We start from the raw sequence: 25972 nt of genomic DNA on the forward strand, positions 1-25972 counted from the left end.
AAAGAAATTTTTAGTCGTGATTTTTGGGTCATTACACCACTGCCATCAACATTGCATCCTTCCCCTTCCTTCTCGTAGTGAACCGTCGGATGCCAAAATAACCGGGAAGCATAGCTGCCACCCACCATTGTCAAAACCCACTTCACCACCGCCACCGCAGTGACTATTGGAACACTCCTACTTTGATCATCTACCATCTGACATCGTCTATTGCTCTTTGCTCTCGTCATCCCCGCTGAACAGAAGCAAGAAGGAAGCAATAAAGGCAACCGGAGCAACCTCCGGCCACCACTACAATCGCCATCTGCTGCTGGCACCATGATTCCAGCCGCCACCATCACCTTCTACTGCTTCACTTGATTTATAATGCAAAATTACCTTTTCTAGAAAGATCTTGGGAAGATTGGTAGAGGACTAAGAAGCACAAGAATGTGAGGAGTGGGATCAGGTGAAGGGAACGATAATGGATAAGCAGAGCTACTACGATTCCTCATGCCTCTATCCAAGTCTCTTACATTTTTCCCTTATTTTAATTCCAACTCCTTAATTTCATATTCCCATCTTTATGCATGTTCATCTATTTGCTGAATTGGATGGCTCTGGACAAAAAAATAGGAATTGTATGCTTCCAATGGTGATAACTCTTACTAAATAAATCAGAAAATGAAGGAGGAGAACAATGCACTCTAGGTGCTCGATGAAACACCTAAAAGAAATGTTCCTTCACAAAATTGAAAGTGTATAATTTCACACCTGAAGAAGAAGATTGGCTCTCGATTCGAACAAGCCATACTCGATGAGGTGTTTGGCTTACAACAGCCACACCGCCCTTGGGGGTGGTGGTGTTTCTTGGTAGTGAAGGAAAAGGGGAAGGGCAGTAGAAAAATGTGAATGGAAGGCAGTAAGTGGTGGTATTTGAGGGTGGGTTTGAGTGATCAAACGGGATGGAAGATGGGTGGCTGGGATGTGGTTTCCGGTGGGGAAGGAGGTGATGGCAGTGGTGGTTTTATGGCGAAAGGTGGTGCTACCGTGTGGAATCGTAAGTGAGAGAAAGAGAGAGAGAGAGAGAGAGAGAGAGAGAGAGAGGGAGAGAGAGAGAGAAGGGGGTGGGAACCCTTGCATATTAAATATTATTTATTTATTTATTTAAAAAAAAGTAATTGAATACCTCATAAATCTCCCCAGTGTAGTGAAATGATAAAAATGCCCCTGATATAACGATTAAATGGTAACGGAGTTAGCCGAAAGAACCAAATGTTAAAAGTTTTGAAGCCACAGGGACAAACCATTAGGTTTTTGTAAATTAGGGACCAAACATGATATTTTCGAAAACCACAGGGACCATTTTTGAAATTTTGTCTAATTACAATGTATTCACATTTGAACGCCTTCAAAGAATGATAAGAATACATTGCTTAAAATAATTACAATGTATTCACATTTAAACGCCTTCAAAGAATGATAAGAATACATTCTTAATTATTTAAATCAAATTAAAAGAAAACAAAAACCACGTAAATTGTAAACTATGGTAAACATTATATTGATAACAAAGGGCAAAAAGAAAAGAAAAATGTAAATTGTGGAAAATGGTAGCACATAGTGAATGGATGACAACTCATGGATTAATCTTCGGGAATACAAGAACATTCATTGCCTATTACTAATATATGTTAATTATATTTCCTATTAGTAATCAATATTAACAATATACACAAATTATTTAAAATTCAAATGTAATATTTAAGAAGTGATACTCCAAAAATGATAGCTTCACATAATTTACCTTTTTATTTATTTTTTATTTTTTATTTTTTTAATTTTTATAAATCAATGATATTTTATTAATAGAATCGAGTATCAAATCATTTTACTTATAATGTTTTTTTTCTCATTTATTTATACTCTCTCTCTCTCTCTCTCTCTCTATATATATATATATATATATATATATATATATATATATATTACTTTTATGTCATATTTGGTGATGAATAAATATATTTAGATATAATAACACATAAAACAATTGTTTAAAGAAAGCTTCTACAAATCATATTAATATATAAAAAATTAAAAATTAAAAAAAACAACTGAAATTAGGAATGAGTAAATATTGTAAATTCAGAAAATGAGTAAAACTTCAATACATTTGACATGCAAAATCCGATATAAATTTACATGTGTAACGACCCAAAATTCAGGACTAAAAATTTCTTTTAATAAAACATTACTTAAAGCAAAATCATCAATCCAAAACAGAAGCATAATATTAATTTCCAAAACACATGTTTGTTATCAGAGTAAAATATTCCCATGCTGTCTAATCAATGGTGTGTGCCATGCGATCACCCCGAGCTCTTTCCTCCGCTACCGGAAGTACCTGAAACCAAAACTGAAAACCGTAAGCACGAAGCTTAGTGAGTTCCCCACCCTACCACATACCACGTATAACCACATACTGCACATACTGGGCCACGCCCGCTATCCTAGGCCTCGCCCCTGCCTCGGGCCTCGCCTGCTACAACAGCCCCGCCGCTCCAGGCCCCACCTGGCTTTGAGCCCCGCTCGAATACATATCTGTTTCACTTAGGCCTCGCCTGTCACAGGGCCTCGCCCGCTAACATATAATAGCACATAAACATACCGCAACACATAAGCTAAACATATACTAATGGATCCTGTCCTAAGGCCTCGCCTATCCTGGGCCTCGCCCTTGCCCTGCTACTGATGAGTCATGGAACCCCGTCCACGCTCCTACTGATAGTGAGATACGGGCCCAGCCCACTCTCACTCCTTCCCTAACTTGGGCCTCGCCCCTGTTCTGCTACTAATGAGATGTGGAACACCATCCACACTCTACTATTGGTGAGATACGGGACCTCGCCTACACTCACCTCCCTACCAGGTACATACATGTATCACAGAGACAACAAGTATAAACTAACATATAAACAAATCCTTGGGCACCCACCCGCTATCATTGGACCTCGTCCCGAATATCTTACTAGCATATTGTGCATAGGGCTAACCCCCAAGTCTTCTACTCATAACTACATGGGCCGGCATTGTGGCCTTAGACCCATTCACACAAAGGGAAACTCACCTACACTTGCTGAACTTGCTGATAACCCCTCTAGTTGTTTCCCGACAACTCTCTGAACTCCTGCTCCACTAGCTCCCCGAGCTACCAATATCAAGGCATCACTTAGTCTAACTATCCCTCGAAAGTCAACTAAGTCAACTCTGGTCAATGACAAAGTCCTGGTCAAAGTCAACCTTCCTGGTCAACCCTACTCGCCGAGTCAGCCTACTGACTCGCCGAGTTCATATGCTCAGAGTCCTTCCATTCGCGACTCGACTCGCCGAGTCAGTCCATGACTCGCTGAGTCTACCGATTTCCGAGTCCTGACCTGTCCAACTCACCGAGTCTCCACTCGACTCACTGATTCAAGTCTCAATTCGAAGGGTTTGGGGTTTCGCATCCTAACTCATCGGGTCCAAGAACAGACTCGCCGAGTCCAACGAAATCTTCATCCGACTCGACGATTTGTTCATCCCACTCGTCGAGTTCCTCCTAATCTTCATGCTACTCGCCGAGTCCACTCAAAGGACTCGTCGAGTTCATTTAGATCTTCATACATGCAGAGGACTTTTGAGGCATACATGGACTCCAAACTATAGATCTGCCCTTCCCAAGCCTATTCCTCACGTAAAGTTGCAAACTCTACGTGTAGAGAAGGAGATCTAGGCTAAACACACCATAAACTAGGGTTTAAGGCAAGGAGGCTCTATAATCAACTCAATGGCAGTTACTTTATGCTTCACCAGGCCAAGGCCCTAGTTAGTTCCAGACTTCGGTCCGATGCAGTGGGTAAGGCCCTAGTTAGTTCCAGACTTCGGTCTGATGCAGAGGGCGAGGCCCTAATTAGTTCCGGACTTCGGTCCGATGCAGAGGGCAACGCCCTAGTCTATTCCAGACTTCGGTCCGATGCAGAGGGCAAGGCCCTAGTTAGTTCCGTACTTTAGTCTGACGTAGAGGGCGAAGCCCTAGTTAGTTCTGTACTTTGGTCTGACGCAGAGGGCGAGGCCCTAGTTAGTTCTGTACTTTGGTCCGATGCAGAAGGCAAGGCCCTAGTCACTTTCGGACTTCGGTCCGATGCAATGGGAAAGGCCGAATATGTGCTTTATATGTTATTTTATGGTATGTGGTAGTTTGGGGGAGCACACTAAGCTTGGTGCTTACAATTTTCAGTTTTGGTTTCAGGTACTCAGTTTTTAAAAGAGGAGCTCAGGACGATTGCAGTACACACACCATTTGTTCAGCCTAGGATGTTTATACTCTGATATACTTGACAATTGTTATAATATTTTGAGATGCATTGCTTATGATTTTTATATGAGGTTTATCGACTATGGTTTTTATTATTAAATTAAACGAAATTGTCAGACTGTGTTTTTGGGATGTTTCAAATCAGCAAGATTTTTGATACAAGAGCAGTAATCATTAACAAAGGAGTTACCTTGAGTGATGTTTCTGATCTCATTGTCAATTTGAATGGATGTGGTATGTTCATTTTCTTCAAAAACCTTCTCCAAGCGATTCCAAACATCATATGCAGATGAGTTTTTCTTCAAAATCATGTGAAGAAGTGACTGAGACAACGTGCTATAAATCCAAGATTTTACAATGTTGTCCAAACGCTCTCATTCTTCCGTTGTTGCAAGAGACTTTTTGGTGTTGGGAAGATGTTTAGAGAGACCGTAGTCCTTACAGTTGGTGTCAAAAAGCTCATGCCATATGTCGTAATTCATTCTTTCAAGTTCGAGAACTAGGGGAACCGCATGTTTGATGTTAATAGAGGAAGAAGGTTTGTCAAGAGAAGGGACAGAAGAGGAGGAAGCATCCATGTCATGCATGATTGACGAAAGAGAGGGAAGGAAGCAAAATCGAGAAGAGAAGAAGAGTCGATTCAGCGGCTAGGGTTCTCTGATACCATGCAATCGTGATAAAAATCTCATGCCTTGAATTACTTCATTAAACGTACATATATACAGAAATACATCAAATGGGCCAAGGGCTACGTATGAGCTAACTATCTAAATACAATACATAATAAATATATACGCTAACAAATTATAGTAACAAACTTCACTTTAGTTGGTTTTCCTATTATGTATAAGATAGAATCCATAGATTGCATACATGATATTTTATGTGTTTGTTTTTTTTTATTTAAAATGCAAGAAAGTAAGCTTACATTCCTTTAAATTTTTTCTTATTAAGGTCATCATCAAACGGTTTAAGAGCTACAAAGAACAAGATACACCAGAAGATTTCAGTCCAAAAGTTAACTGTGTTGGTAATGATATTCATTCAAGGCCTTACATTTTATTTTTTCTTTTATGCTCATATATATATATATATATATATATATATATATATATATATATATATATATATATATATATATATATATATATATATATATATATATATATATATATATATATATATATATATATATATATATATATATATATATAGTACATTCAAAACATTCAAACTTGTCTTTGATTGTTATGCTCATACACTATTTGATTAATTATTTGAGATCTTGTTTGATAGCTTAGCGCTTACAAAACGATATAATGTTGTTGATTTACGTTCATGGAAAGAGTGTTATTTGAAAAAAAAAAATTACTATCTTTTTGGCATGTGTGTAATTTTCAGAATCCATCGACATGGACAATGCCAGTCTCAAATGCGTTCCTCTATCCATTACACTTGCTTAAAAACTAATCACAACTTATCAAGAGATGCTGGAAATTATCCACAAAGACTCAGGAAAGCATTGCTCCACCCATCTGCACGTAGAAACAATTTCTAAAGATGTAACCATATTCAATGTCTTTTGTAACGTCTTTATCATTAAATATCAATCATAACGTGCAACTTCTATTAGATGTATTAGAAAAAACATTTTTTCCAAATTTTTAACCATTAGAACCCGTGCCAATTGCTCATGTGACATTCTTTTAGTTAAGTATAGTAAAGGTCAAAGGTCCTTAAATTTTTAGTTTTAGAGACTCCAAATTGATTGAACTGCCCCTATAACAACAAAAATAATAAGCTATAATAAGCTGGCTAATAAGGAATTGGAGTTACAGTGACATTTATTTCACGTGCTTTTATAGTATGTACAAAGCATTTTGTCGCCAAAAAGAAAGAAGGATGGTTGCTAATAAAGTAATAATTCCAAAAATTATTAAGTAGGACCAAAGATGGTCGAATATTTTTGGCCCATTTTAAGGCCTTCCATAACGACTTGTAAAGCTATAGCAAAGCCCATCCAAATGAGCATGTGGATGAGCATGATTAACTGTTTCACTCTTCTTCTCCTACCTCTATTGTTTCATTATTCAAATTTAGTAATGATATTTTTTAATTCAAAAATGTAACCTACTCATAAATTAACACTTAATATGTGTTTATTATGTGACCCCCGACCTTAAAGCTAAGAAACTCATGATAGTTAGAAATCATTTGATCAAATTTAGAATATTAACTTGTTATTAAATATTATTATATCAATGTTTAATAATGAATATTTATTCATATTTGTTATAAATCTATATAGCTGAAGGATATCTATTAATTAATGAATAGCTATTATTAATACTATATACATGTTAGGAATATGTATTAATTATTAGTATCAAAATATTTATAAAATATAAAATAGTTGTTGAAATATAGGCACGATATGGTTAGAGATGTTTTGATCGACATATGTAAGCATGCAGGGTTTCTGCCAAGAAAAAAGCTCCTGTGAATTTCCTGACTGACCCGAGAGAAGGAAGATCAACCCTTAGACCGACTGACGTTTTAATTTTTGGATGGGTTGGACTTTGGAGGGAAACACGCATGTTTGGACCTGACAGGGGTATCCCCTCTCGTAAGTTTGAGGGACGAGGGTTTCACGGTGGGACAGGTTGCATTAAAAGCTGCTACATGCAAAGTCACCAAATATGAGAAATCGTCCATGAAAAATCAACACATGTTCATACCATTTGCATTTGATACGTTTGGTTTCCTTGCGTCGGATGCGGTGGATCTTCTTAGTAGACTACAACGGATCATGCATAGCCATGTTATATCCCTAGATCTATGGATGTAGTCTTCAAAATAATTTGTTTTACTATACAAAAGGGTTTAGCGGCGCAACTTGTTGCATGTTTGTTCTCTCATTCATTGTATGATGATAACTAAAACAATTAACTTTAAAAATAAAGTATTGTTGTTGATATGTTAGTAATGATATTTTAAAAAGATTATTGTCCTTAGTTGATGTAAAATATAATTACAAAAGCCAAATACTATATAAAAAGGCAAATAGAATTACTTATATGTAGATGATCAAACATTTTGTTTCAACACGATTAATCAGTTCAATTAGCCAAAACTAATTTATTAAACTTTATTTATTATTGTATAGATCACCCTTCAACCTTATAATAATTATGATAAAAAAAGCTAATCTACGATTACAATGATCAATTTTATTTCAAAATTAATATAGTCTACAATAATTTAAAAGTCAAATATTACAATATATATATATATATATATATATATATATATATATATATATATATATATATATATATATATATATATATATAGAGAGAGAGAGAGAGAGAGAGAGGTGGGTTCAATTGAGAAAATAAAAAAGGTTGAGAATGGGGGAATCATTCTCAGCCACTAATTTAATCTAATTATAAAAAGATACGGTGACAAACTTGTAAATATGTTAATAACCTTCAATCTCAAATACGTATCGATAACAGTTCGTTCATCATCAAAATTTCCCTCCAGCCTTCAATAATCATCCAAATTTCTTCAACTAAGCCAAAATTTCTTCGTTGTTCATGAAATTGGAATCGGAGTTATGGACTCACAGTCACATTCGATATTGAAGGACTCAGAATCGGTACTCACAGGTTCCCAATCGGATTTTCGAAAATCAAAATCAAAATGAGAAATCGATCAGACATAGGATGTCGCATCTGAAGTCGAAATTGGAAGTATATGATGATTTGGAATTGATAACTTGATGTTTTTAACATTTTTAAAATAGTTACCTTGTATGCACTCCAACTGTTTGATGAAATGCATAAACTAAATTAACACGTTATATTCACATATGAATATGTGTTTCTCACCTGAATCAGTATATGATTGTTAAAAACACAAAACAAATATTCAAATATGTATGTTATTCATATGTGAATAAAATATAAAAATTATATATATTTGTCAAAATACCTTCAAATATTTATAACTGAATATATTTACAAGTGAATATACCTTGTAATATTCATATGTGAATATACTGTGTAATCTTCATAAGTGAATATATTATCTAATATTCACAAGTGAATATAGAATATAATATTTACATGTGATATACCATGTAATATTCACATATGAAATATTATTTAATACTCATAAGTAAATATATCATCTAATATTCACAAGGGAATATACTATGTTAATATTCACAAGTAAATGCATCGTCCAATATTAAAATATAAATATACTATGTTTATTATATGCTATATTTATATATGAATGATACTTAAATTGTAAAAAAAAAATCATACTTTTTATTCATAAATGAATAACGAATGTACTGTAATAAAATCTGATGTATTTTTATTTACTTATGAATAACGATAGCTGAAAATATAAAAAAAAAAAAATTATTTTATCTTAAAACTATATCAATATGAATGTCTATTTGTAGAGAATAAAAAACAATAAATTTTGATATATTTAAAATCATTTATTGATAAAAAATAGCTTCTAAAAATATTAAAAAAAAAAAAAAAGGAAAAAAACTATGTTTTTGTATATATTAAGGTAATGATGAGCATAGTTTAATGAAATATGTTTTATTGGAAAACACATGTGCATTTCTTTCCCATTTCCGCCGGTACGTTGGAGGCTTTTATGGCAAAAATAAATGATTAGCTGAGAATGATTCCCCCATTCTCAATATTTTTTTTTCTCAATTGAATCCTCCCCTATATATATATATATATATATATATATATATATATATATAGAGAGAGAGAGAGAGAGAGAGAAAGAAAGAAAGAAAGGGAGGATGATTTACAGTTTACTTCTTGGTTCATATAAAAGTGACCTCGGATTATAAGCTGCGAATTTAATATATTTATATTTATATTTAATATCCACGTTCGCATTAGTTTCTATCCATGTTATTTTTTATTTTCCCTACATAAATTGCAAAAATAAGAAAAATCAACAAATCAAAAAAGGAATGTCATTTATATTCTAACGAAAATTAATGAAATATACAAAAATACTCAAAATCATTTTCTTTTTTGCAACGGAAATCAGTGTGTATATATATATATATATATATATATATATATATATATATATATATATATATATATATATATATATATATATATATATATATATATATATATATATAAAGTATAAACCATACAAATTAATATTTAATTTGTAGTATAGAAGATTTGAAGTTTCCAATTTCACCATGCTCGTCTTCATTTTCTCTCTCATGTCAATGTTTATCTTCTGGCTTATCAGGGATAGAGGTTCCAAGCTCCAGACACCACTGCCTCCGGGCCCAAAACCGTTGCCATACATCGGCAGCATACTCACAATGCTTCGAAACAAGCCCACATTCCGTTGGATACATAGAATGATGGATGAAATGAACACCAAGATCATATGCATCCGTCTTGGCAACGTCCATGTTGTAACTGTGACTGATCCGAAGATTGCTCGTGAGTTCTTGACGGACAAAGATGGAATCTTCTCTTCGAGGCCTAACTGCATGTCGGGTTTTCTCACAAGCGGTGGTTACTTGACCACCGTTCTTGTTCCAATGAGTGATTCTTGGAAGATGATGAGAAAAATCCTACACACGGAAATTCTATCACTGCATAGGTATAAGTGGCTTCAAGACAAACGAGACAGAGAAGCTGATAATCTACTAAGGTACGTAGATAGAATGTGCTCACTGTAAAAAATAAACTAGAAAAATTTCTAGTGTATAAAGGAGAAACGAAACAAAGAATAAAATAGGTGAAGAAGTTATTGATTTGCACACAAAGTTTTTATTAAAACGTAAGTACTTCAATTGAAAAATAAAACTAATGACCCTTGACATCTATTTTATACTAGAAGAATTTGAAACCTACTCAAACTTCTAAAACAATAAAATAAAAGACTTTGACTCCTAATCTAAAACTGGGAATTAATAAAAGACAACTTTCATATACCAAAACCGATTAACCCAACAATCACTCATTTAATCGGATTTGTCATACGAGCCATTCGTCGTTCAAAACAATGTCGACTTCTCTTTGATTAGACCCGCTTCTTCTTTTTCCCATTTAGGACACTCGTTTGTATAGTAACCAAGCTCACTACATTTGTAACATCTTACGTGAATTTTATCCCGGACACATTCATTGCCATCAGTGGTGGATCCTTTAAGGAGCCAAGGGAGGCCATGCCCCCTCAGGTTTTTGGCATAACATTTAATATCATAAGGAAGATAAACTGAATTTTCAGAATTTCAAAGCCAAATCATAAAATGAAAATCAATCTGAACTATAAAAGCAAAGTTCTAGCAAATCATAACAACGATTGAGGTATTATCAGAATTTTTGTAACATCGAATTCTTATAAGAAAACAAAAATCCTAACTAATTTTGGAATCTACCAAAATTTCTATAAAATCCATAAAAAATTAAAAACCAAATCTCAAACATTTGTAAACTCAGAATACCTAACAGATGGACTACATCTCTAGTTACCGCTTAGGGTTCGTGTTGTCACTCGTTCGACGGCGGCAATATGGTTTGATGGAAATTGTCCCTCCCATCACCCGTCGAAGTAGAAGTCACCGGCGTCTCGCCAGTCGGCCTTCTGGATCGATGTATGTCCTCCTATTGACTAATTCTTGCATACTCACTTCCTCTCGCCATATCTCTATTTCTATCTTTTTAAGGTGTGTTTTTTTATATGAAATTGATATTCTGTTTTAAAATTACCATTTTTCTCTTTCTATGTGCTGTCATGAAGGCAAAAAGCTTTGGAAACATAAGAAGAACTTAAGACTTAAGATTAGTTGTCTAGTACCTTCCTCAACCATATATATATATATATATATATATATATATATATATATATATATATATATATATATATATATATATATATATATATATATATATATATATATATATATATATATATACTTGTTAGCTGTTATAAACTAGATTATAAATTTGTTTGGAAATAAATAAACTATGAGATTATTAAGTTTGTTTATGTTTAGGTTGTAATCGTCCATGTTCATTAGGATTACGATATGTGATTTAATAAATAATTCATGCTTTTTAATTTTGATGTACTCATCTTTTCGATTATTAAATTGTTTGGAGATAAACAAAAACAGAAGCAAATTAAAAGGTGTTGTTAGAATAAAAAATCATAATATAAAGACTTTCAAAAAAAACATTTATAAAATATGTTTTTTCTCATATTCATAAAAAACCTACGTTTTAATTATCTTATCATTAATTATTTTTATTTTTATTTTAATTTGTCATACAAATTAATTTAGTTCGTTATATATCCTTCGGCCCCTCCTATTCTAATGCCCGTGTTCCGCCCCTGATTGCCATCTCGACTTCTCCCGGACCCCCGATCTCTTCCCCAACCATGTCCAAAGTCATCCCGATTTGAACGTCCATTGTCACAATGCTTACAAACATGTGACTTTTCGTCACTAGCCCACAACAACCCACCTTGAGTGTCCTCTACTTTCTCAGTTCCTTTTATACGCTCCTCGTCCGCCTTCAATCTACCAACTGCTTCATCGAATAACATTGAATCCAACTCGAAACATTGCTCTATTGAAGCCATGATTTGGAGAAATGACTTAGGCATCGAATCTAGTAACCTTTTTACCAAATCACCTTCTTCAAGCTCATATCCAAGACTCCTTACTTTTGACGCTAAACCGGATAATTTCGTCACAAAATCATCAACCGTTTCGTCCTCTTTCATGCATAAACTTTCAAGCTCCCTTTTTAAGGTTGCAAGTCGAGCCGTTCTCACCCGATCCACTCCCAAATACCGTGTTTTTAGCCCATCCCACACTTGCTTTGGGTCGGTGTAACTCGCCATTTGCAACACCATGTCTTCGGGCATCGCTTGAAACAAAAAAGCAAGAGCTTGTTTTGACTTCTTTTGATCTGGTGCTTTATTTGACATCTTCAGTTCGACCATCTCCCATATGCCATGTGCATCCATAATTGACTTGACTTTAACCGCCCACACCGGATAATTCGTTGGAGTCAAAACCGGAACTTGATATGTCAACGAACCTCCTTCTTTAACCAACGACATCCTTTTCTCCTTAACCCCGACTTCTTTAATCAAGCTTGTTCCGAGAGCACTCTTCCACCGAACAACAAGACAAGATCACGACCACCTTTACCGTCTTCCGTCACCCGCAAAACGAACCGAATCAAAGCCACCCGCTTTGACATCTTCCCGTTCGTTTACTCCGCGCCTCCGGTTAGTCTCTCACAAGCCCGATTAAAAGAAACCGGGGTTGCTTCTAATCAACCTCGAATCACACCCCCTTCAACGAAACCGCGCTTTGATACTAAGTGTAAAAAATAAAGTAGAAAAATTTCTAGTGTGTAAAGGAGAAACGAAACAAAGAATAAAATAGGTGAAGAAGTTATTGACTTGCACACAAAGTTTTTATTAAAACGTAAGTACTTCAATTGAAAAATAAAACTAATGACCCTTGACACCTATTTTATACTATAAGAAATTGAAACCTACTCAAACTTCTAAAACAATAAAATAAAAGACTTTGACTCCTAATCTAAAACTGAGAATTAATAAAAGGCAACTTTCCTATACCAAAACCGATTAACCCAACACTCAGGAGAGCCATCATTTTATTCATAAAGAAATAAATTAACTCACTTGTCATTTTCTTTGGACTATAATTTAATCCATTAAAAAAAACTTACCCCACCAGTAATATCTTCCCAGTGATAATTCTTATAGCTAAAAGTTTGCATTTCAATTCTCTTAGGTACATTCATAACCGATGCTATACCAATATTGAGGTCACCGGAGGGATTGTGAACGTACGGACTGTGGTTCAACAATACTCGACCAACGTCATAAGGAATATCGTGTTCGGGAGTAGGTATTTTGGCAAAGGGAACACATATGCTGGACCTGGGGACGAAGAGATCGAGCATGTTGATTCACTTTTGACAGTTCTTGGTTACCTTTACGCATTTAGTGTATCAGATTACTTCCTGAGGTTGCGTTGGAAAACTGATTTTGATGGGCATGAGACGATCGTAAGGAAGGCTATACGCACCTCAAGAAAGTATCAAGATCGTTTGGTTGATGAAAGGAATCGAGAATGGAAAGATGGCGTTAGGACAAAAGAAGACGACTTGCTTAATGTTTTCATCAACATTAAGAACCCTCCACTAACCGCAGATCAAATCAAAGCTCAAATCTTTGTAAGATTAACGTGATTTTAGTTTTTTTTTTTATCATCATAAATTTGGATCTTTTTTATGCAATATGGATTAATAACTTGGTTGGTGTTAATTACAGGAACTGATCTTAGCAGCATTTGATAATCCAACAAATGGTATCGAATGGGCAATCGCCAAAATGATAAACCGTCCGATGATCTTCAATAAAGCGGTGCAAGAGCTAGATTACGTGGTTGGAAAAGATAGACTTGTACAAGAATCCGACATACCAAACCTTAACTATATCAAATCATGTGTGAAGGAGGCTTTTAGGTTGCACCCTGTTGCACCTTTTAACCTCCCTCATGTGTCATCCGGGGACACTGTTGTCGCCGGATACTTTATACCTAAGGGCAGTCACGTGATATTGAGCCGCCTAGGACTAGGGCGGAACCCTGAGGTTTGGGAGGACCCACTAACATTCAATCTGGATCGTCACATGAAGGATGATAAAGAAGTGATGCTAACCGACCACATCCTTAAAATGTTGTCATTTAGCACAGGTCGGCGTGGGTGCTGTGGGGTGTTATTGGGCTCGACCATGGCCATAATGTTGTTGGCTAGGATCGTGCATGGGTTCACATGGGAGTCGCCTCCAGGAGAACCATATGTTGATTTAAATGAAAACTTACAAGATTTGATGAAGGCTAAGCCATTGTTAGCCTTGGCGAAGCCTCGTTTGTCTCACCATTTATACCCAATATGATGAAAAAGTGTTGATAGAAATATGGATGGAGCCATTACAATCTTTTTGTGCTAAGATTAATTGATTGATTTGAGTTGGCTTTTTTAACAATAGGGGTAAACATGTTAAACGTAATATTAATCAAAAGGATTACATCTTTGAAAAGTTATAGTGTTAAAAATAACAAACATTTATTTTATAGTAATTTTCGGAATTATATTTAATAAATTAATTATTATGAAATACAAAATAGACTAAAAGTATTGGAATATGAAACTCAACAGGAGAAAAATCAACAAAAATTATAAATATAGATACGATAAACAAAAAATGACTCTATAAATATGCTTTGTTGAAGAGATCAACAAGTTGATCTATTGTAGATATACGATGAATATGAAGGGACTTTCCTACTACATACTGTCGACCAAAATTGTAGAAAATATCAATTTGCTCCTTATGTTGATAAAAAAACATCATTGTGAATAATATGTATGGTACTCTCATTGTCAAACCAAAAAGATATAATAGTAGACAAGGGAGCTCCGATATATGTCAGGAGCTAGGGAGGTGAGACTAAAACCATTAAAACTAGAATGATATCCACAAAAGCGTAATATTCGGTCTCTACAGTAGATCTAATCAGTGGACAATCTAGAAATCAAAAATAGGTAATGGGGTGTGTAACATTAGTTGTCGATGAGAATGGAACCAGAAATATTTTGATGTGAAATCCCGAATCACGGTCAGAAAAGACCGGTTTCATTTATGCTTTTAAAATAATTTCAGAGTAAATCATTTTGATTTAAAAGAGTTGCGGATTTTGTTCTCTAAACAAAATATGATAAATTAAAATTTATCAAAGCATTTCATCAAGAAATTTATTTTCATTATATAACAAAATTTGGGATGTCATGTTCCGTTACAGACGAAAAAGCATAAACAACATATTACAAGCCATGCAACAGGTATATATATGTACAGGCTTATAAACAAAATAACTTGATGATTCATCCATCTCATACCCTCGCACCACTTCCTGTAACACAAATAAGACTGAGTGGGATAGACTTGGGAGCCTGGTGAGCATATAGGGTTTTCAACCCACAATAAATAATTATATTTAATTTCATCAACTAACAATAACCCGATTACACATTCCCGTTATCCTCACTTTATGTCCCTAAAACAACATCTATTACAAGGGACCAAATCTAGGATTTTCATCGGGACGGACATAACTGCATGGGGTTTCCTCAACAATAGATGTCCTAAAGGCAACCATGAGAGGGATAGAGTACACTGGTGAACACATCGTTCACAACACATACAGATTATGAACCTGCTAGCATTCCACATGACTGTCTAGAAAGAGTCTGTGGTCGTTATCCATACTACGCTAGATGACTAGGTCAACAACAACAACATCGAGACCTCTCATCAGTTTATCACACATCAATTATCTACCCACGTTTTACCCAACATTTTGTAGATAACAATATACATATGCATATATATGAAACTTAAAAACTGATAAGATATTCATTTAATACTCTTTCTAAATATACAGATTCATTCAAAGTAACAGATAATATATATCTATGTACACATAGCACGTATTCACTCGGAGATACTTTATATCTATGTGTTAGAAGAAAAGGAATATACACTCACTTGATCAGAAGATGATCGGACAACACTACGACTCTAAAAGTAGTATTCTTCTGTAAATCTGGAGGATCTTCACACACCGGTCTTCTCGCAGGCAAAGCTTTGGCTCGAAAACTCTTTTCTTCTTGGGATCTTCAGGCTTCGGGACTCGCTTCGGGTCTCGGGATGATATCGGGGCTTCGGGGGGTTAAAATAGGGCTTAAATAGGGTATCGGGAGTGGGAGAGTAAGGGAGGAGCAACCAAAATCGGCTGACCCTTGATTTCTATTTATAGGGTGAAATTTATGCACTCGCATCGTGAGTTTCTAATACTCACGTCGTGGGGCTTGATCGTCACTGCATGCGTCATCAAAAGTGGGGTCTGATAGTGTCCAGGTGACGTCATTCTGAGTTCACGTCGTGAGTTCTGACACAGGATCGGATTTCGTGCCCCGAACTTCAGAAATTCATAGCTTTCGCATACGAGCCTTGTTTTCGACGTTCTTTATATGCACGCGTAGGTGAGATTATGCTCTACAACTTTCGTTTAGACTCCATTGGATAATTTTGAATTTATTTTTAATATATTATTAATATATTATTTTTAATAGGTCGGGACAGGAAAACTCCGTTAGAAACTTATAACTTCTTCATCCGACGTCCATTTTCGTCTGTATTTTTAACGTTGGACTACTATCGACGACATCTTCGATTCTCATTTAGATTGTTTCGGACAAATATCACTCGATCTCAATTTCAAGATTTGGGCTGCATACTGCTAGGTCGAAACTTAGAAAAATCATAACTTCGTCATACGAAGTCAGATTTAGACGTTCTTTTTATGTTCGCTTTTGGTTTAACGTATTCTATGAGTTTCATTTAGATTACTAAGGCTAGATATCGCTCTATCATAAATTCGTATTTTATGCCATTCAGTATTGTGTCGGTTCTGTTGCGAAACTTCGACATGTCATAACTTTTTCGTTATAACTAGGATTTCGGCATTCTTTATATATTCGGAAACCTCATCACGACAACTACCACATCCTTCATAGATATCGAGATTATCTAACATTTCATTTTGATGCTTATTTTTATCCTTAATTTATTTAAGTCACACAATTAAGCACAAAACACATAATACTCAAGTAATACATCTTTATTATTTCAAGACGGATTACAAAGGTTATCCTATACTATTACGTCGCTATTAATGACAAGCCCAGAAACACGGGCGTTACAATTCTCTCCACCTTAGAATGATTCCGTCCCCGGAATCACACATCATAAACAAATGCGGATAGCGACTCATCATGTCACTCTCCATTTCCTAAGTGAGATTTGGCCCATTCGTATGTTTCCATTAGACAAGCACAAATTCGATCATCTTGCATCGCAACTTCTTAGTCTTTCGGTCAACGATTGCCTTTGGTTCTTCAATTAACCTTTTGTTCTCATCGATTCACAACTCCGAAAGTGGAATCATGTCGGGAACTTCTCCCGTGAGCTTTCTCAAATGACACACATGGAATGTGTTGTGAATTCCATTCAGTTCTTCGGGTAATTAAAGCTTGTAAGATTGATTCCCAATCCTCTGAAGAACTTTATACGGTCCAATAAACCTTGGACTTAACTTTCCCCCTTTTTCAAAATCTTATAAGTCCCTTCCATGGCGAGACTTTAAGCAAAATTGAATCTCTAACTTCAAAAGTCACCGGTCTTCGCTTGTTGTCAGCATAGCTCGTTTGACGATCCTGAGCTGCTAACATTCTTTCCCTAATTATTTTCAACTTTTCAGCAGTTTGATGGACTATCTCGGGTCCCATAAACTGCTTTTCCCCAGCCTTAAGCCAACAAGACGTCGTACGACATTTTTGTTCGTACATAGCTTGATAAGGTGCCATCTTAATGCTCGAGTGGAAACTATTATTGTAGGAAAATTCTACCAAAGGCAAATGTTCATCCCAGTTGCCTTGGAATTCCAGGGTACATGCTCTCAGCATATCTTCAAGCGTTTGTATCGTTCATTCGCTCTGACCATCAGTCTGTGGATGGTAAGCTGTACTCAAATACAACTTGGTACCCAATTCCTCTTGTAGACTTCTCCAAAATTGCGAGGTTAAATGGCTGTCACGATCTGACACAATCGTTAATGGAAGACCGTGAATCCTCAAAATTTCCTTCACGTAATAATTCGCAAGCTTATCCATAGACCATTTCTCATTGGCTGCTATGAAATGAGCACCCTTAGTGAAGTGATCAACGACTACCCAAATCATGTCGTGACCATTCTTTGTTCTAGGCAGTTAAGTGACAAAATCCATAGCAATGTCATCCCATTTACCTATAGGCACAGGTAAAGGTTCTAAACTCACGTATGGTTTCTGATATTGTGCCTTGACCAGCGCACATGTCATACACTCCTCCATGTACTTTGCAATATCAAGCTTCATCATCGGCCACCAATAATAGGTTTTCAGGTCCCTATACATTTTAGTGCTACCAGGATGAATTGAGTGCATGGTTTTGTGAGCTTCTTCCATCATAAGATCTCTTATTTCTCCTGACTTAGGTACCCAAATACGATCTTGGAATACCTTCAGTCTATGACCGTTTATACCAAACACCAACGTTTTTCCTAAACGCTCCTCCTTTCGGTCATTCTTCTCAGAAGCTTCTTCTTGAGCTTTCTTTATACTCTCCACAATTATCGAGACAACTTCTATTCTCAACGCTCTTAGCCTTTTTCTTTCAAGATTGACTTTCCGACTGAGAGCATCAGCGACAACGTTTGCTTTACCGGCATGGTAAAGTATCTCACAGTCGTAGTCCTTAAGTAACTCTAGCCAGCATCGCTGCCTCATATTCCATTATTTTTTACTAAAGAGATATTGGAGACTCTTATGATCAGTGAAAAGTTTGCACTTCATGCCATAGAGGTAATGCCTTCATATCTTCAGAGCGAAAACTACCACTACCAGCTCCAAATCGTGAGTCGGGTAGTTCTTTTCATGCTCTTTCAACTGTCGAGACGCATATGCGATCACCTTTTCTCTTTCGGTCAAAACACAACCGAATCCAACCCCAGACGCATCGCTATAGACAGTGAAGTCTTCAACTCCATCGAGTAGAGATAAAATCGGCGCCCCACATAGCTTCTTCTTTAGCAACTCGAATGTTTCTTTATTCTTATCACTCCATGCATAAACGGCTCCTTTGTGGGCCAAAGGTTTTAATGGACTAGCGATCGAAGAAAAACCTTGGATAAACCTTCGGTAATAACCAGCTAATCCCAAAAAGCTTCGGATCTCCGTGGGACTTTTCGGATGTTCCCACTTGATCACAGCTTCAATCTTTGTTGGATCAACCATTATCCTTTCTTGGTTAACCACATGACCTAAGAATTGGACTTCTCGAATCCAAAAATCACATTTGGAGACTTCCAACACTTCTCCTTCTTCAAGACTTCCAACACTTCTCGCAAGTGTCTACTATGCTCCTCTTGGCTTTTCGAGTAAATCAGAATGTCATCTATGAACACTATCACAGATTTATCAAGGAACGGATTACAAACCCTGTTCATTAAATCCATGAATGTTGTTGGAGCATTGGTTAGTCCAAACAACATAACCAAGAAATCGTAGTGTCCATATTGCGTTCTGAATGAAGTCTTCTCTATATCCTGCTCTTTCACATTCAGCTGATGATATATTGACCTCAGATCGATCTTTGAAAAATAACTTGAGCCTTGAAGTTGATCGAACAGGTCATCAATCCTCGACAACGGATATCTATTCTTTATTGTTGCCTTGTTCAGCTCTCTGTAATCGATGCACATTCTCATGCTCCCGTCCTTCTTCTTTACAAATAAAACCAAATCTCCCCAGGGCGATGAACTAGGTCTAATGAAACCTTTGTCCAATAACTCCTGAAGTTGCATCATCAACTCCTTTGTCACACCCCCAAACCAGAACGACGGAAACGTTGGGGGGCGGAGGACGTCATATTCAGTATCATAACAGTTCATAGTAAGGAAAGTACGCACCACCATATATATATATATATATATATATATATATATATATATATATATATATATATATATATATAGACACACACACACTACTAGAAAAAAAAGGCCTTTTACGACGCTCATTGCGCATCGTAAAACGCTCAGACGACACGAAAATGCGCGTCAAGAAAGGCCTTGTCATAACGAGAGACGACGCGCTTTTGCGCGCCATCTATAGACGACACGCATTTATGACACGCAATGCGTATCATTAAAGCCGCTCTCAAGAAAGGCCATGTCATAAATGAAGATGACACACATTTAAGCGTATCGTAATTTTTTTTTTTAAAATTATTTATAGATTTCCTTATTTTCAAATTAAATTTGCATTTTATGTCTCATAATAGAAAATAAAATAACATATACAAAAAATACAATCATATACAAATAATAAGAAAACAATTCATTTCATATGATAAATGTATTAACATTTAAACTGACATTCAATAATCTCATTATACAAAAAATAGTGTATACAAATAATTTCTCTAACTAATGGAACATGTAAAGGGATTAAGATAAATGAATCAACTTTCACCAAATCAGGAACCACCATCACATCATCATCAAACATGATCTGTGTGAAAACATAACCATAATTGTCAACCATCATAAAAACAACACAAATTATGAGAAACAGTGACAAAAAAAACTTGTACTTACCAAGTGTTGTCTTGTGTATTGATGTTAAACTGCTTGATCATACCAAGTGATATAAAAAAACACAAAAATCTTTAAAAAAAACATTTTCCATACAATGAGGGTATACGTATATTGATGCTATTATCAAAGAGTAACATACCATTTCATTTTGAAGATTCCCAGAGATCCCATCTCTCTAATATTGATGCCATCTCTCTAGCACCTGAGTCAAGGGGCATGTTGACTCTCCCTTGAAAATTTAAAAAAAATCAAAAATTTTAATACTCTTCACTCTAAATAATGTTAAATTGTTACCTTGTTTGATCTTTTGGATCGATTGCTTTCATGGGTGTGTCCAACAACATCTGATATAACCTCTTCAGTGTATGAGAAGGTGAAGAAGTTTCCATGTCATCTGACATACCAGATGAATCTTTTGATAAGTAAACTTTACCACTCATATCCAAAAAAACTTCTCAGGTCCATAAATATTACCTGATATGAATTGACTGCAACTATAAGGCTCGAAGGTTTGAATCTTCTGGTGCAAGTAGCTTAAACAATGCCAAAGCTTCCTGAAATTTTCCGAATGTTGTCAATTGTACAATCTGCATTTTGATACAAGATTTAGGCACTGATAAAATTACATAAATGGCCATTGCTCTTGTAAAATAACTATAGCATAAGGCTTCTGAATAAGAAGAGGCTCATTACTAATGTGCTCAATAAGGCGAGGCTCTAAATTCCTTAAATTCTCTGGAAGTTCACCATCAGGACCACATAGTGCATCCATGAAGTAATCATAGTTAAAAAAAAATTAATATGAACAAAAGTTACAGAACCATGTTTGATTTTGCTTTATTATGTTAACATTTAACAACCAAGTATTGAACTTACCATCTTTTTGTTGAATCATCTAATGCATCCCCTTGCTTGTGAAAAGCTACCCCTGGATCTCTACCAGCTTGCTCAAACACTTGACTGTAGTGACATGTTGCAGAAAAAATGGATAAACATGAATAACCCAAAAAAACCCTTAATAAACCATAAAAGTATTTTACTTCGAACAGGTGGAAACAATTTACAAATCTGATAAGTTTGCAATTTAGATTTCGAACATCAACAATGTTCTATTCAAACATAACTGATATTTCTCCCATCCAGATCCTACATAGTAAAATTATAACTGAAACAGAATTGAATTAGGATTCTAGCTTAATTTGAAATTAAAAACTACATTAACTTCTATACCCTTTTGTCCACATATTTGTCTATAACAGGGAGAGAAGCGTCCAAACATAAAAAACAACAATTGTATCTCAAATTATCTACATTTCCCCAGTTCTGTTCTGACATATACAAGATTATAACTCAGTAAAGTAAATAATTGCAAAAAATAGCATTCTACTTTCAATTTGTATTTTAATGATAATGATATAATAAACAAATCAATGAAAGTATGTTGCTATTTCATGTAGTTAACTTGTTTGGATTATTCAAGTATTGTTTTGGAAGAATATGAGATACCAACCTCCATAGTCTTTTCCTAAAGATATTTGCTAGGAAGAACACCTGATGAAGCATATAAATGAAGGTATTGATTAATCTGCAAATATTCATTTATATTAAAAGTGTATGAAAAAATTTGCAAAATTAAGGACATTACAATTTTGGAAGGATAATACCGCCTACCTTTCTATGGTCATTTGGATGAATTCTATTTGCTGCAACTGGATCAAGATCTTTAAGATTATCATAACTATAGCTAAAATTCTCTTGTTCTTGCATAAGTTCATTAGGTTGTTGTTTATCTCCTGTTCATAAAAAGGGTTTGTTCAGAAATGTCATGTCTACTTGTTAAAAGAGTGCACAAGAATTTGAAGTAGAAAAATGTTGTTTACCATATGTTTCATCTAGGTTGATTTCCTCAGTATCCACAGGTGAATCATCTAAAAGAAATCGACTCACAAGTGCCTGAAAACAGCAAGGAGAACAAGGAAAAAAACTACAAGTTACACTAAATTTAGAGATTGAAATTTCTGTAAGCTTTAGATCCTTATGAAGATACTAAGTAATGTTTTAAAATAGTCCTTGGATTTTTTGTACCCAAGGAATCCCTTATGAATTTACTTAGTGCAATGAAACAACGATTTTTACAAGGATAAATCATTAATAACATAGTTAGATAGTTTACACAACAAATTATCCCATCTCCATCTTCCGATTCAATTGAGGGCAATGGTTCTACAACAGGTGGAATACAATCCACTTTGTAGCGAAGAGCCTGTTTTTACACATCTAACAACATTAACTACATTATAGATGATAACAATGATAAGGGTATTCAGGTCTTTTGAGCACACAAGAGAAAAAATGTTCCAAGAAGTCATTTTCAGCAGAATCAAACAACCAACCTTCTTGAAAAAGGTTGAATACGAATTGTCCCATACAAGTGTGTAGTTGCCAGCCATGACTGTGCAGAAATTACCCTGCAAAAAGACATTTTTACCCTCTGAATTTACTTTTGGTTTAGATGGAAATTATAAAACTTGCAGGAAGATGTTACTTACTTGCTTAGACTCGTATCAACTGTAGGGCAAGATAAGCTATATGAAAACAAAAACAGAAAGTATGACTTAATCCAGTAAGTTATATATTATATATAAAGTGTTTATTTTCTCCAAAAAGTTTTAAACATTATTTATTTAAACATTACATAATGAGAAAAATAAAAAATTATAAGAGATGAACTTACTGTTTTCTGTCTAGTAGAACTTGTGTGCTCCACACAAAACCTAATGTCCTGTAACAAGATAGGTATACTTTCTACATTGTCATATCATATCCACAGAAATAGACATTTTTTCCCAATCTTTGACCTTTTTCCTTCTGTTTCTTAAAGATTTCTTAGTTTTAAAGAATTTGAGCTATTTTAGAATTTACACAAAAGGTCAATAATCATCTACTAATCTTAAGAGAAATTGACACTTTTATGCAAAATCCATAGGTCATTCCACAGCTTCCAAAAAAGTTTGGGCCCATTATGTAAAAAGTGAAAGTACAGGGACTGTTGCTTAATTTACAAAAAATCCAAGGACTGTTTTGAAACATCCAAATAAGTTCATGATTATCATGCTTATTTCCCTTGTAGTATGGAGAAATCCCAAGCAATGTATATATTTACTTAGTATCTTCATTAGGATCTAAAGCTTTATTCCTTTAAAATATTACTTATGAATTTACTTAGTATGGAGAACAAGGAATACCAAAAATCCTTTGCAGTGAACTCGACCATAGGGATGATTGTACCCAAGAGATGGTGTGGCACTCCTACATAGACAGAGAATCACAGATGATTAGTTATGATACATTGAGGAAGAAAGAATGAAGACATTGACTTTTGAAATGATATGGATGCATAATCAATTTGTTTTCATGCGAGAAATCAACCGAAACTTTCTGGTCGTCAAGTGGAACTTTATTAGTGAGAACATCCAATCCTTCGTACACCTAATAAAAAAATTTACGAGACAAGAACAAATTAGGTAATACCAATACATATATGTTCGTACTTGTGTGCTTGTGTTCAAACCTGCATGGAATCGGCGTTAATGATTTCGATAGGGAATAGTGAAGTTAGGTCAATGGCGAGACGAGATTTTCCAGAACCTGTTGCTCCCATTATCACTACTACTTTTGGCTTGGCATTCGAATTTTTTGGGTTTTCTTTTTCTTTCGGGTTCGGAATGCCATTAGGGTCTCTGCAACTGTCACTCTCCATCTCGCGCTCGCCCTCTCCTCCGATACGGCCGCAGAGTGGTAGGAATTTCAAAGAGGAGATGATCAAAAGAAAAGAGGGAAGACCGAGACAATAGAAAATCAAAATAATTCAAAAGCAAAAGAAAAGAAAGACCAAATGAAATCAAAATCAAAATACAAGAGCACCTGGAGGAGATATCGATGGAGATCGATGTATACCTGGATGAAATAGAGGTAGAACACACATCAATATGTGGATCGGTTGTCACATAAACACCCTTAAAGTTGACCTCAATGCATTTCTCTTTAAAAAATTTAAGACAAAATCGGAAGGCGCGTGGGTCGGCGACGGTAGCGGAGAAGAGAGATGAGTGATATTGTAATCCCCAAAAATCGGACCCAAAAATCTCTATATCGGGTTTACAGATATGAAATATCGACATGTGAGTAATGGAGTAGTAGTATTTGCCATCATCTCCATTGTCGATCGCAGACATTAAGGGAGGGGGATAACGAACCAGAAGGGTGAAGTGGTGCATCGGTGGCTATTGTTTTAGCGATCTGGTGGGGGACTATGGTGGTCCGATAGGAGCGAAGGCAAGAGCGGATGAACCTAGATCAGAAAACCAAAAGGGTGATTAGGGTTTTGCAAAGAGAGAGAGAGAGAGAGAGAGAGAGAGAGAGAGAGAGCAGACGTAGAGGAAGAGGGTTGCTTCAAAAGGATTATTAGGGTTTTTTGTTTGAGGATTTTAGAAGGAGAAGATGGAGATGAATCAGGTGAACAAGGATTATTACGGTTTTTTGTTAGAGGGTGTTTTTAGAAGGAGAATAAGGAGATGAATCAGGCGACTGTTTAATTTTTTGGAATTTCATTTCCCACCATAGATTATTAAAACAACGGGAGAACGTGCCTTTCTAAAAAAATATAAAACAACATATTTACACACGACACGCCTTTTATGATAGGTGCCCTCCGTGTTTTTTTTGTTGGACACTAATTTTGGGGCGCGCCCAAAATGCGTGTCTTCCATCCTTCAGATTTTGGAAAACTGACATTAAATTTTAGGGCACGCACAAATGCGCGTCCTCTATCAGTGATATATATATAAAGATTTCACAATGTTTACATAATTGTATTTGTTACATGTTCAAAAGATAAATACATAAACATCTTTCAAAAGAAGTAATTAACGCCAGAGCGTTAATCCCCAAAAGTTGGTTTCCAAACCTACTTAGCGGTTCCCTGAGAATACAAGTTATTTCAGAGAAAAAGTGTCAACAATTAAGTTGGTAAGTTCATAAGCGGTTTTGAGAAAATGTATACCATTCCAAAGTTCGTGTGTTTTCCAAGAAAATCACTTATTTTCATAAGCAATGTATTCTTATCAATGTTTGAAGGCGTTCAAATGTGAATACATTGTAATTAGACAAAACTTCAAAAATGGTCCCTGTGGTTTTTGAAAATATCAAGTTTGGTCCCTAATTTACAAAAACCTCACGGATTTATC

General features: G+C 35.3%; 1 protein-coding gene across 1 annotated transcript; it reads left to right on the forward strand.

The window, feature by feature from the left end:
• Nucleotides 1-9590: 9590 nt before the first annotated feature.
• On the forward strand, nucleotides 9591-14362 carry LOC145040963 (valine N-monooxygenase 1-like). The gene is made up of 3 exons (XM_078988843.1): nucleotides 9591-10063; nucleotides 13194-13638; nucleotides 13736-14362. The coding sequence occupies exons 1-3, from the start codon at nucleotides 9597-9599 to the stop codon at nucleotides 14360-14362; spliced, it is 1539 nt and encodes a 512-aa protein (XP_078844969.1). The 5' UTR covers nucleotides 9591-9596.
• Nucleotides 14363-25972: the final 11610 nt, after the last annotated feature.

The sequence above is a fragment of the Lactuca saligna genome, chromosome 4 (assembly GCF_052625555.1).
Source record: "Lactuca saligna cultivar CGN05327 chromosome 4, ASM5262555v1, whole genome shotgun sequence".
Taxonomy (NCBI): Eukaryota; Viridiplantae; Streptophyta; class Magnoliopsida; order Asterales; family Asteraceae; genus Lactuca; species Lactuca saligna.

Bases quoted from the DNA above. Each gene is read 5' to 3' on its own strand.
- LOC145040963 (XM_078988843.1), top strand. From the start codon at position 9,597: ATGCTCGTCTTCATTTTCTCTCTCATGTCAATGTTTATCTTCTGGCTT. The intron at 10,064-13,193 runs GTACGTAGATAG...CAATTCTCTTAG, and splicing joins GAAGCTGATAATCTACTAAG to GTACATTCATAACCGATGCT. The intron at 13,639-13,735 runs GTAAGATTAACG...TGTTAATTACAG, and splicing joins AAATCAAAGCTCAAATCTTT to GAACTGATCTTAGCAGCATT.